This window comes from Anopheles maculipalpis (assembly GCF_943734695.1).
Source record: "Anopheles maculipalpis chromosome X unlocalized genomic scaffold, idAnoMacuDA_375_x X_unloc_2, whole genome shotgun sequence".
In the NCBI taxonomy this organism is placed as follows: Eukaryota; Metazoa; Arthropoda; class Insecta; order Diptera; family Culicidae; genus Anopheles; species Anopheles maculipalpis.
The window spans coordinates 352,886-366,151 of record NW_026060480.1 but is presented as its reverse complement, the minus strand read 5'-3'; the positions used below and the strand labels follow the sequence as shown (position 1 = coordinate 366,151).

General features: G+C 50.0%; 1 protein-coding gene across 1 annotated transcript in view; it reads left to right on the top strand.

Moving 5' to 3' along the window:
* Positions 1-13,006, top strand: part of LOC126566709 (uncharacterized) — a 63,743-nt gene extending 50,737 nt beyond the window's left edge. Inside the window, exons 3-4 of the mRNA XM_050223284.1 lie at positions 6,280-6,842; positions 12,905-13,006. Coding sequence (XP_050079241.1) covers positions 6,280-6,842; positions 12,905-13,006 — 665 coding nt within the window. The remainder of the gene's footprint in view (positions 1-6,279; positions 6,843-12,904) is intronic.
* The last annotated feature ends 260 nt before the right edge of the window (positions 13,007-13,266 follow it).

The window sequence follows — 13,266 nt, the reverse complement described above, 5'->3', positions numbered from 1 at the left end:
GAAAATTCAGGAATAATTTTCTGTGCCGGTCCGGAATTTTTCCGCCCACCCGTTCTCCCACCACGTGCCGGCAAAGTTGGTGATTCCCCTTAAAGAGCTAAGACGCAAAAATTCGAGAAAAACTAGAAAGTGAAGCCGGAAAACTCCGATTTTCAGTCAGTGGTGTCGAGGCAGAGGGCCTTTAATTTTCAAAAGCGATTCCGGGAATTTTCCGCCCATCCCTTTTCCCCCCGCGCCCATAAAACTTTGAAGGGTGTCGGTGAACGCCTTAATCGGGGGAAATTAAGGGGAAAAACTTTAAAATAAAAAAACTTTAAGGGAAAATTCGGATAAGCAGTGGAGGACGTAGAGAAAATTCAGGGGAATTAAGAAATTAAGGGGAAAAACTTTAAAGTGTGTGAAAAGTGTTTTAAAATCGTGCGAAAACGCTTATAAACGCGAAATAACGATAAAACGCAGTGTTTAGTGGTGAAAAACTAGTGAAAATCGATTCATAAACAGTTAAAAAGTGGGTGGAAAAAGTGTACACATTTTGTATGGGGAGTGTTTACTTCCTATTTTTCCCTCATCTTTACTCCTATGGAGGCCGGATGGGGTACTAAAATGTGCGTGAGAGTGCCCGCTATGTGATTGTGTAAAAAAACCGGACGGAAAACGGTTAAAAACTGATAAAATAGCGTTAAAAAGTGGTGGAAAAAACGTGGTCGTCAAAGGTGACATTTGCCTAGTGATGGGCAAAAATTGCCAAAATGCAGTAGTGATGGGCAAACAAAAATAAAGTGACATTTTCAATATATTTTCGTGAAAAATAAAAAAACTTTAAGGGAAAATTCAGATAAGCTATGGAGGACGTAGAGAAAATTCAGGAATAATTTTCTGTGCCGGTCCGGAATTTTTCCGCCCACCCGTTCTCCCACCACGTGCCGGCAAAGTTGGTGATTCCCCTTAAAAAGCTAAGACGCAAAAATTCGAGGAAAACTAGAAAGTGAAGCCGGAAAACTCAGATTTTCAGTGAGTGGTGTCGAGGCAGAGGGCGTTTAATTTTCAAAAGCGATTCCGGGAATTTTCCGCCCACCCCTTTTCCCCCCGCGCACGTAAAACTTTGAAGGGTGTCGGTGAACGCCTTAATCGGGGGAAATTAAGGGGAAAAACTTTAAAGTGTGTGAAAAGTGTTTTAAAATCGTGCGAAAACGCTTATAAACGCTAAATAACGATAAAACACAGTGTTTGGTGGTGAAAAACTAGTGAAAATCGATTCATAAACAGTTAAAAAGTGGGTGCAAAAAAGTGTACACATTTTGTATGGGGAGTGTTTACTTCCTTTTTTTCCCTCATCTTTACTCCTATGGAGGCCGGATGGGGTACTAAAATGTGCGTGAAAGTGCCCGCTATGTGATTGTGTAAAAAAACCGGACGGAAAACGGCTAAAAACTGATAAAATAGCGTTAAAAAGTGGTGGAAAAAACGTGGTCGTCAAAGGTGACATTTGCCTAGTGATGGGCAAAAATTGCCAAAATTCAGTAGTGATGGGCAAACAAAAATAGAGTGACATTTTCAATATATTTTCGTGAAAAATAAAAAAACTTTAAGGGAAAATTCGGATAAGCAGTGGAGGACGTAGAAAAAATTCAGGAATAATTTTCTGTGCCGGTCCGGAATTTTTCCGCCCACCCGTTCTCCCACCACGTGCCGGCAAAGTTGGTGATTCCCCTTAAAGAGCTAAGACGCAAAAATTCGAGGAAAACTAGAAAGTGAAGCCGGAAAACTCAGATTTTCAGTGAGTGGTGTCGAGGCAGAGGGCGTTTAATTTTCAAAAGCGATTCCGGGAATTTTCCGCCCACCCCTTTTCCCCCCGCGCACGTAAAACTTTGAAGGGTGTCGGTGAACGCCTTAATCGGGGGAAATTAAGGGGAAAAACTTTAAAGTGTGTGAAAAGTGTTTTAAAATCGTGCGAAAACGCTTATAAACGCTAAATAACGATAAAACACAGTGTTTAGTGGTGAAAAACTTGTGAAAATCGATTCATAAACAGTTAAAAAGTGGGTGCAAAAAAGTGTACACATTTTGTATGGGGAGTGTTTACTTCCTTTTTTGCCCTCATCTTTATTGCTATGGAGGCCGGATGGGGTACTAAAATGTGCGTGAGAGTGCCCGCTATGTGATTGTGTGAAAAAACCGGACGGAAAACGGTTAAAAACTGATAAAATAGCGTTAAAAAGTGGTGGAAAAAACGTGGTCGTCAAAGGTGACATTTGCCTAGTGATGGGCAAAAATTGCCAAAATGCAGTAGTGATGGGCAAACAAAAATAGAGTGACATTTTCAATATATTTTCGTGAAAAATAAAAAAACTGTAAGGGAAAATTCGGATAAGCAGTGGAGGACGTAGAAAAAATTCAGGAATAATTTTCTCTGCCGGTCCGGAATTTTTCCGCCCACCCGTTCTCCCACCACGTGCCGGCAAAGTTGGTGATTCCCCTTAAAGAGCTAAGACGCAAAAATTCGAGGAAAACTAGAAAGTGAAGCCGGAAAACTCCGATTTTCAGTGAGTGGTGTCGAGGCAGAGGGCCTTTAATTTTCAAAAGCGATTCCGGGAATTTTCCGGCCACCCCTTTTCCCCCCGCGCCCGTAAAACTTCGAAGGGTGTCGGTGAACGCCTTAATCGGGGGAAATTAAGGGGAAAAACTTTAAAGTGTGTGAAAAGTGTTTTAAAATCGTGCGAAAACGCTTATAAACGCTAAATAACGATAAAACACAGTGTTTAGTGGTGAAAAACTAGTGAAAATCGATTCATAAACAGTTAAAAAGTGGGTGCAAAAAAGTGTACACATTTTGTATGGGGAGTGTTTACTTCCTATTTTTCCCTCATCTTTACTCCTATGGAGGCCGGATGGGGTACTAAAATGTGCGTGAGAGTGCCCGCTATGTGATTGTGTAAAAAAACCGGACGGAAAACGGCTAAAAACTGATAAAATAGCGTTAAAAAGTGGTGGAAAAAACGTGGTCGTCAAAGGTGACATTTGCCTAGTGATGGGCAAAAATTGCCAAAATTCAGTAGTGATGGGCAAACAAAAATAGAGTGACATTTTCAATATATTTTCGTGAAAAATAAAAAAACTTTAAGGGAAAATTCGGATAAGCAGTGGAGGACGTAGAAAAAATTCAGGAATAATTTTCTGTGCCGGTCCGGAATTTTTCCGCACACCCGTTCTCCCACCACGTGCCGGCAAAGTTGGTGATTCCCCTTAAAGAGCTAAGACGCAAAAATTCGAGAAAAACTAGAAAGTGAAGCCGGAAAACTCCGATTTTCAGTGAGTGGTGTCGAGGCAGAGGGCCTTTAATTTTCAAAAGCGATTCCGGGAATTTTCCGCCCATCCCTTTTCCCCCCGCGCCCGTAAAACTTTGAAGGGTGTCGGTGAACGCCTTAATCGGGGGAAATTAAGGGGAAAAACTTTAAAGTGTGTGAAAAGTGTTTTAAAATCGTGCGAAAACGCTTATAAACGCTAAATAACGATAAAACACAGTGTTTAGTGGTGAAAAACTAGTGGAAATCGGTTCATAAACAGTTAAAAAGTGGGTGCAAAAAAGTGTACACATTTTGTATGGGGAGTGTTTACTTCGTTTTTTCCCTCATCTTTACTCCTATGGAGGCCGGAAGGGGTACTTAAATGTGCGTGAGAGTGCCCGCTATGTGATTGTGTAAAAAAACCGGACGGAAAACGGCTAAAAACTGATAAAATAGCGTTAAAAAGTGGTGGAAAAAACGTGGTCGTCAAGAGTGACATTTGCCTAGTGATGGGCAAAAATTGCCAAAATTCAGTAGTGATGGGCAAACAAAAATAGAGTGACATTTTCAATATATTTTCGTGAAAAATAAAATAACTTTAAGGGAAAATTCGGATAAGCAGTGGAGGACGTAGAAAAAATTCAGGAATAATTTTCTCTGCCGGTCCGGAATTTTTCCGCCCACCCGTTCTCCCACCACGTGCCGGCAAAGTTGGTGATTCCCCTTAAAGAGCTAAGACGCAAAAATTCGAGGAAAACTAGAAAGTGAACCCGGAAAACTCCGATTTTCAGTGAGTGGTGTCGAGGCAGAGGGCCTTTAATTTTCAAAAGCGATTCCGGGAATTTTCCGTCCACCCCTTTTCCCCCCGCGCCCGTAAAACTTTGAAGGGTGTCGGTAAACGCCTTAATCGGGGGAAATTAAGGGGAAAAACTTTAAAGTGTGTGAAAAGTGTTTTAAAATCGTGCGAAAACGCTTATAAACGCTAAATAACGATAAAACACAGTGTTTAGTGGTGAAAAACTTGTGAAAATCGATTCATAAACAGTTAAAAAGTGGGTGCAAAAAAGTGTACACATTTTGTATGGGGAGTGTTTACTTCCTTTTTTTCCCTCATCTTAACTCCTTTGGAGGCCGGATGGGGTACTAAAATGTGCGTGAGAGTGCCCGCTATGTGATTGTGTAAAAAAACCGGACGGAAAACGGTTAAAAACTGATAAAATAGCGTTAAAAAGTGGTGGAAAAAACGTGGTCATCAAAGGTGACATTTGCCTATTGATGGGCAAAAATTGCCAAAATTCAGTAGTGATGGGCAAACCAAAATAGAGTGACATTTTCAATATATTTTCGTGAAAAATAAAATAACTTTAAGGGAAAATTCGGATAAGCAGTGGAGGACGTAGAAAAAATTCAGGAATAATTTTCTCTGCCGGTCCGGAATTTTTCCGCCCACCCGTTCTCCCACCACGTGCCGGCAAAGTTGGTGATTCCCCTTAAAGAGCTAAGACGCAAAAATTCGAGGAAAACTAGAAAGTGAACCCGGAAAACTCCGATTTTCAGTGAGTGGTGTCGAGGCAGAGGGCCTTTAATTTTCAAAAGCGATTCCGGGAATTTTCCGCCCACCCCTTTTCCCCCGCGCCCGTAAAACTTTGAAGGGTGTCGGTGAACGCCTTAATCGGGGGAAATTAAGGGGAAAAACTTTAAAGTGTGTGAAAAGTGTTTTAAAATCGTGCGAAAACGCTTATAAACGCTAAATAACGATAAAACACAGTGTTTAGTGGTGAAAAACTAGTGAAAATCGATTCATAAACAGTTAACAAGTGGGTGCAAAAAAGTGTACACATTTTGTATGGGGAGTGTTTACTTCCTTTTTTCCCTCACCTTTACTCCTATGGAGGCCGGATGGGGTACTTAAATGTGCGTGAGAGTGCCCGCTATGTGATTGTGTAAAAAAACCGGACGGAAAACGGCTAAAAACTGATAAAATAGCGTTAAAAAGTGGTGGAAAAAACGTGGTCGTCAAAGGTGACATTTGCCTAGTGATGGGCAAAAATTGCCAAAATTCAGTAGTGATGGGCAAACAAAAATAGAGTGACATTTTCAATATATTTTCGTGAAAAATAAAAAAACTTTAAGGGAAAATTCGGATAAGCAGTGGAGGACGTAGAGAAAATTCAGGAATAATTTTCTGTGCCGGTCCGGAATTTTTCCGCCCACCCGTTCTCCCACCACGTGCCGGCAAAGTTGGTGATTCCCCTTAAAGAGCTAAGACGCAAAAATTCGAGAAAAACTAGAAAGTGAAGCCGGAAAACTCCGATTTTCAGTGAGTGGTGTCGAGGCAGAGGGCCTTTAATTTTCAAAAGCGATTCCGGGAATTTTCCGCCCATCCCTTTTCCCCCCGCGCCCGTAAAACTTTGAAGGGTGTCGGTGAACGCCTTAATCGGGGGAAATTAAGGGGAAAAACTATAAAGTGTGCGGAAAATTATTGTTAGTGGTTGAAAAATTCAGCTAAGAGGAGGAAAGTGTGGATCGCTGTAGGAGACAGTTTGTCAGTGTGGTTTTGGAATTTTCCACCCACCCCACCCTCGTCTAAGTGCTCCCAAATATCGGTGGCTTGGGGGAAAGCCGAAAGTGACGAGCCCGGTGGCTGGAGGGAAGGCTCAGGACCCGAGCCAGGGTGCCGACCCCGGAGACTTGGGTGTCGGCACAAGCAACGAACCCGGTGACTTGAGCGTTAGCAAAAGCGACGAACCTCAGTGACTTGAGCGAGTGACAAGCAGCTCATTTTTCATCTGGCGGGAGATGAAATAATTCGGAAATCCGTCAACCAGCCTGATCCCCCCCTCTCACCCACCCGTTAGAAAACTGCTGGAATAAAGCCGTGTGAACCGGACAGAAACGGCAGTAGTCGTTCCAGCCATGTCGTCGGGGCTGGGAGATGACGCCCACCTCCCGGCGACACGCGTTTTGCGCCCTCGGACGAGAGCGTCGTCGGTAGTATCATCCCAGGAGGAACGGATGACGCGTAAACCGATAGAAATGTCCATTGAATGTTCGCTGGGGGAGGAGAACATGTGCATCTCCAGCGAGGATGAAGAGTGTTTGGACGATTTGAACACGACGGTCGTCCCCAGGGTAATCGTGGAAAGGCTTCAGCTGCCCAGGGATAAGAAGGAGCCTGCATCGTCGGACACAGTAGCGGCACTGCTGCGGCAACTGAAGAGCCGCGACGAGCAGGTGGCAGTTATGCAGGCAAACCTCGACCGTCTGACTTCGCAAATTGCGCAGCTCATAGGAGAGCTATCCAGCACGCGCAAGGAGCTGGAGCTGTACCGACAGGGTACGCAGACGGTTGCGTCGATGCAGTCGGTGGAAGGCAGTAGCGCTCGTGGCTACTACGCTGCAATCACCAACGAGCAGCGCACGTATGCCGAAGTGGTGGGCAGCAGCTCGTGGGTGCGCCAGCAGCGCAAGCGTGGCAAGTGCGGAGGAAACGCGCGGCCATCACAGCAGCAGCAGCAACAGCAACCACGACAGCCACGTCTGCGCTGCTGCAGCCACGTCAGCAGCAGCAGCAGCAGCAATGGCCTGCATTGCAGCAGCAGCAGCAGCCGCGACAGCAGCAGCAGCCACGACAGCAACAGTGGCAGCAGCAGCAGCAACAGCAGCGAGGCGAGCGATACGTGCCACCGCAGCTTCGCACACCGCAACAGCAGCAGCAGCAGCGTCCGCAGCAGCAGCAGCGTCCGCAGCAGCAGCAGCAACAACATCAGCAGCAGTCCAAGGAGCGTCGTGTACGACCCGACCGCATCGCGGTGGTTCCGGGTGCGAACAAAACCTGGACGGAGATGTACGTTAAACTACGTACGTCTCAGGAGCTGCAGGACGTCCGGGCGGACATCGGGATGGGACGTCGGACCGCGCAAGGCCACCTGATAGTCCCGCTGCGCAAGAACGTGGACAGCGCGGAGCTGGCTCGGCGCATTCAGCTGGCGCTCGGCGAGGATGGCGTGGCCCGGGTCGTGACGGAGATGGGAGAATTTCTCGTCACAAACGTCGACCCCTTGGCCCAGGAGAGCGACGTCGAGCTCGCCATCAAGCAGCAGCTAGGAGCGGAGCCGGGAATTGCGCGGGTCGAGCTGTGGGAGCTCCGCGATGGCACGAAGCGGGCTCGAGTGCGGCTTCCACTCGGAAAGGCTCGGCTCCTGATTGGCCAGAAGCTTACTCTGTGCCAGTGTGTAAGCGGCATCCGCGAGGTCCCGAAGAAGCCGCTTGACCTTCAGCGCTGCTTCCGCTGAACGGTCGGGTCAGTGCCTGCAGTGTGGCGAGGTAGGCCACCGCATCAGCCAGTGCACCGCGGCGGCTAGGTGCATATTCTGCCAGGGGCCCCATCGTGCCGCCAGAACCCGCAGTGGCGGGTGTAATGCGGGTGATGCAGGCCAACCTGGGTGGTGGACGCATCGCCCAGGACCTGACCTTGCAGACAGCCCGCACGAAGCGGGCCGACGTGCTGTTGCTGTCGGAGGTTTACCAGCCTCCAGATGGTAGCGGTAACTGGGCGGTCGACTCGTCGGGGGGAGCGGCTGTGGTGGCGACCGGCCACCTCCCAATCCAGCGGGTCTGGCGCTGTGCCATGCCCGGATTGGCAGCAGCGCAGATTGGAGGGGTGGTTTACATCAGCTGCTACGCCCCTCCGCGTCTCAACACCGGCGAGTTCGAGCAGTTACTGGAGGCGGTGGAGTTGGAGGCCCAACCTCACCCGCGTATCGTCCTGGCAGGCGATTTTAACGCCTGGAACGAGGAGTGGGGTAGCCAGCGTTCTACCTGGCGCGGTGAAGAGCTGCTTGATACCGTCAGGCAGCTGGGCCTTGTGGTCCTGAACCAAGGCTCGGTCCCGACGTTCGTGGGCAACGGAGTTGCCACTCCCAGTGTCGTGGATGTGTCTTTTGCGAGCGCATCCATCGCTCGTCCGTACACTTGGGAGGTGGCAGCAGACACCGCTGCGTGCCACTACACGGCATCGGACCATCGGTATATCTTCTTCACCGTGGGACCTCCAACTCGTGACCAGCAGCAGCACCAACACCAGCAGCAGCAGCAGCAGCAGCAGCAGCAGCAACAGCAGCAACAGCAGCAGCAGCAGCATCAGCAACAGCAGCAGCAGCAGCAGCAGCAGCATCATCGTCAGCGGGGACAGGGGTCCTTAACGTCGTCCACCACTTTCCGGCACGTTGGCCGTAGATGGAAGACGACGCAGTTTTCGGTCGAGGCATTCACAGCTGCACTCCAGACGGCCAGATTCCCGGAGCGAGCCGTGAGCCAGGAGGGGATGGTCGCCGCCATGTTCGATGCATGCGACGACACGATGGAGCGCGTCACTGTGTCACATCGTGACCCCCATCGCGACCTCTTCTGGTGGACCCCGGAGATTCTGCGTCTTCGGGAGGAGTGTGCGGCTGTGCACGAGAGAATGCTTCGTACGACCGATCTGCAGGAGCGCAGCGCCGTGGCCGCACATCATCGGTCGGCGAGGAGAGCGGTGGAGAAGGCTGTCCGGGCCAGCAAGCGTGCACAGCTTGATGAGCTGATACAACAGGCGGAGACCAATGAGTTTGGGGCCGGTTACCGGGTGGTAATGTCTCGCCTTCGTGGCAGCTTTGTGCCACCGGAGACAGACCGTGCCGTACTGGAACAGATTGCCAACGATCTGTTTCCAACTCATCCGCCTGTTGTCTGGCCTGACTCCGAATTGCCGAGTGCGGACACCGAAGAGCAGAGGACATCGCTGACCCCCGTTACCGCGGACGAGCTGCTTAGCATCGTGGGATCAATGGCGAACAGGAAAGCGCCTGGATTGGACGGTATCCCCAATGCTGCGGTTAAGACGGCAATTAGGAAGTACCCGGAGGTTTTCGTCCGTTTGTATCAGGACTGCCTGGACCGAGGTGCGTTTCCAGCGCCCTGGAAGAGGCAGCGCTTGGTGCTGCTGCCAAGGCCTGGCAAACCTCCCGGGGAAAGCTCCTCCTACCGGCCGCTGTGCATGCTTGATGCACTCGGCAAGGTGTTGGAGCGCCTAATCCTTAACCGGCTGAACGAGTTCCTGGAGGAACCAGATGCGGAACGATTGTCGGACGAACAGTACGGATTCCGGCGGGGCAGATCCACCATCAGTGCGATCCAGCGCGTTGTCGAAGCGGGCAGGAAGGCCATGTCCTTTCATCGTACCAATGCCCGAGACAAGCGCTGCCTGATGGTGGTTGCCCTGGACATCCGCAACGCGTTCAACTCCGCGCCTTGGCAGGCCATCGCCAGCGCGTTGAGGGACAAGGGGGTACCATCGTCGCTGCAGAGGATGCTGAAAAGCTACTTCGAGGATCGGCGACTGGTTATCGACACCAGCGAGGGCCCCGTCGAGCGCAGCATCAGCGCGGGAGTTCCACAGGGTTCCATATTGGGACCCACGCTGTGGAACGTGCTGTACGACGGGGTCCTGGGTGTCCAGTTGCCTGAGGGGGCCGAGGTTATTGGCTACGCCGATGACCTTGTAGTCTTGGTCCCCGCAACGACACCCCAAGCCGCTTCCTCAACTGCTGAACGCGCCATCGCGGCGATCACGACCTGGCTGGACCGGAACCGTCTTTCGTTGGCTCCGGAGAAGACGGAAATGACGCTCATCTCCACCCTGAAGCGTCATCCGGTCGTCAGCATCAACATCGGGGGAGTGGTCGTGCAATCCCAGCGCTCCATCCGCTATCTTGGAGTTTGGTTGCACGACCACCTGTCATGGTTGCCGCACGTTCAGCAGGTTGCAGCGAAGGCCATGAGGGTTGCGGAAGCCATCACGCGCCTCATGCCGAACCACAGTGGCCCGAAATCGTCACGTGCCCGACTACTGGCGGCCGTTGCGGACTCCATCCTTCGCTACGGGGCCCCAGTATGGTCGGAGGGATTGCAGCTGCAACAGTGTCACAGACTGGTGCAGCGTGTGCAGAGAACGACGGCCATTCGGGTGTGTCGGGCTTTCCGGACGGTGAGGGGAGAGACGGCCGTGCTGCTGGCCAGTCTCATCCCGATATGCCTGCTGGTCGAGGAGGACAGCAGGGTGCATCATCGTCTGCAGGATCCTGCGAACGAACACTCGAGAGCGAGTGTAAAGAACATGGAGCGCGACCGTACCTACGGGCAGTGGCAGCAGCAGTGGGACGCGGATGCTGCTAGAGAGGACGCCAGTCGGTTCACTCGGTGGACGTATCGAGTGATACCTGACGTGAGGACATGGCAGTCACGGAAACACGGAGACGTGACGTTCCAGTTGGCGCAGGTTTTGTCCGGTCACGGTTTTTTCCGTGACTACCTGTGCCGGATGGGCTTCACGTCGTCCCCGGACTGCCCCAGATGTCCTGGCGTCGCTGAGACGGCGGAACACGCCGTTTTCAGCTGCCCCAGGTTCGCCACTGAACGCGGAAGGCTGCTCGAGGCGGGTAGTATGAGCGAGATCACCCCCGAAGGTCTCGTTGCCGCTCTGCTCGAGAGGAAACGTTGGAGCAGCATCTGTGAGTTCGTCGCCGGCGTCACGGACGAGCTCCAGGACGGTTGGAACGCGGAAAGATAGCTGTTGGCTGTGCAGGGCCAGCCGTCAGCCGCACACCTCCCTGACAACTCGGTGGCCATCGCTCGTAACCAGCGCCGGAACGTTGCGAGGAACGCGGCACGGGCGAGAGCGAGGGAGTTACAGCGAGGTGGGCGGCCCCCAACACCACCTCCATCGCCGACAACAGCTGCGCGCCGGGCAGCCATTCGCGAGCGAGTCGCGAGATTCAGGGAGAGGCGAAGGACTGTGGCCTCCCTGGCATGGCTGTACGGCGAGGGCGCGGATTCGTCCAGCGACGAAGAGGACGATTCTCCGCCAGGTTTACGGGCGCGGGGGGAAAAGGGGTGGGCGGAAAATTCCCGGAATCACTTTTGAAAACTTAAAGCCCTCTGCCTCGACACCATTCACTGAAAATCGGAGTTTTCCGGCTTCACTTTCTAGTTTTCCTCGAATTTTTGCGTCTTAGCTCTTTAAGGGGAATCACCAACTTTGCCGGCACGTGGTGGGAGAACGGGTGGGCGGAAAAATTCCGGACCGGCACAGAAAATTATTCCTGAATTTTCTCTACGTCCTCCACTGCTTATCCGAATTTTCCCTTAAAGTTTTTTTATTTTTCAAGAAAATATATTGAAAATGTCACTCTATTTTTGTTTGCCCATCACTACTGAATTTTGGCAATTTTTGCCCATCACTAGGCAAATGTCACCTTTGACGACCACGTTTTTTCCACCACTTTTTAACGCTATTTTATCAGTTTTTAGCCGTTTTCCGTCCGGTTTTTTACACAATCACATAGCGGGCACTCTCACGCACATTTTAGTACCCCATCCGGCCTCCATAGGAGTAAAGATGAGGGAAAAAAGGAAGTAAACACTCCCCATACAAAATGTGTACACTTTTTCCACCCACTGTTTTAACTGTTTATGAATCGATTTTCACAAGTTTTTCACCACTAAACACTGTGTTTTATCGTTATTTAGCGTTTATAAGCGTTTTCGAACGATTTTAAAACACTTTTCACACACTTTAAAGTTTTTCCCCTTAATTTCCCCCGATTAAGGCGTTCACCGACACCCTTCAAAGTTTAACGGGCGCGGGGGGAAAAGGGGTGGACGGAAAATTCCCGGAATCGCTTTTGAAGATTAAAGGCCCTCTGCCTCGACACCACTCACTGAAAATTTGAATTTTCCGGCTCCATTTTCTTATTTTCCTTGAATTTTTTGGTCTTAACACTTTAAGGGGAAATCACCAACTTTGCAGGCACGTGGTGGGAGAACGGGTGGGTGGAAAAATTCCGGACCGGCACAGAAAATTATTCCTGAATTTTCTCTACGTCCTCCACTGCTTATCCGAATTTTCCCTTAAAGTTTTTTTATTTTTCAAGAAAATATATTGAAAATGTCACTCTATTTTTGTTTGCCCATCACTACTGAATTTTGGCAATTTTTGCCCATCACTAGGCAAATGTCACCTTTGACGACCACGTTTTTTCCACCACTTTTTAACGCTATTTTATCAGTTTTTAGCCGTTTTCCGTCCGGTTTTTTACACAATCACATAGCGGGCACTCTCACGCACATTTTAGTACCCCATCCGGCCTCCATAGGAGTAAAGATGAGGGAAAAATAGGAAGTAAACACTCCCCATACAAAATGTGTACACTTTTTTGCACCCACTTATTAACTGTTTATGAATCGATTTTCACTAGTTTTTCACCACTAAACACTGTGTTTTATCGTTATTTAACGTTTATAAGCGTTTTCGCACGATTTTAAAACACTTTTCACCTAAAAATTGAACAAATCACCACGAGCACTGCGAACACGTGCATTCATTTGGTGGCTTTTTTTTAATACGAATTTTTTATTGAAATCTATCTATAATAAGCCTCAACAAAAAATCCACACTCCACCCCCTGACCGTTGCCCCGCGAGGGTTTTTTGGCCAGGGTGTATATGCAAAGTAGCATCGCGCATTTGTAACCTACTCTTATCGTTTCTTAACATATATACAAAATTTCTCTTTTCCTGAGTTCAAACCAATCTTCGAGTGCCTATCGAAGGCCGCTTACTATGGCTTCAAAGCCCTTCGTACTGTTTCTGTTCGAGAGGAAACGTTGGAGCAGCATCTGTGAGTTCGTCGCCGGCGTCACGGACGAGCTCCAGGACGGTTGGAACGCGGAAAGATAGCTGTTGGCTGTGCAGGGCCAGCCGTCAGCCGCACACCTCCCTGACAACTCGGTGGCCATCGCTCGTAACCAGCGCCGGAACGTTGCGAGGAACGCGGCACGGGCGAGAGCGAGGGAGTTACAGCGAGGTGGGCGGCCCCCAACACCACCTCCATCGCCGACAACAGCTGCGCGCCGGGCAGCCATTCGCGAGCGAGTCGCGAGAT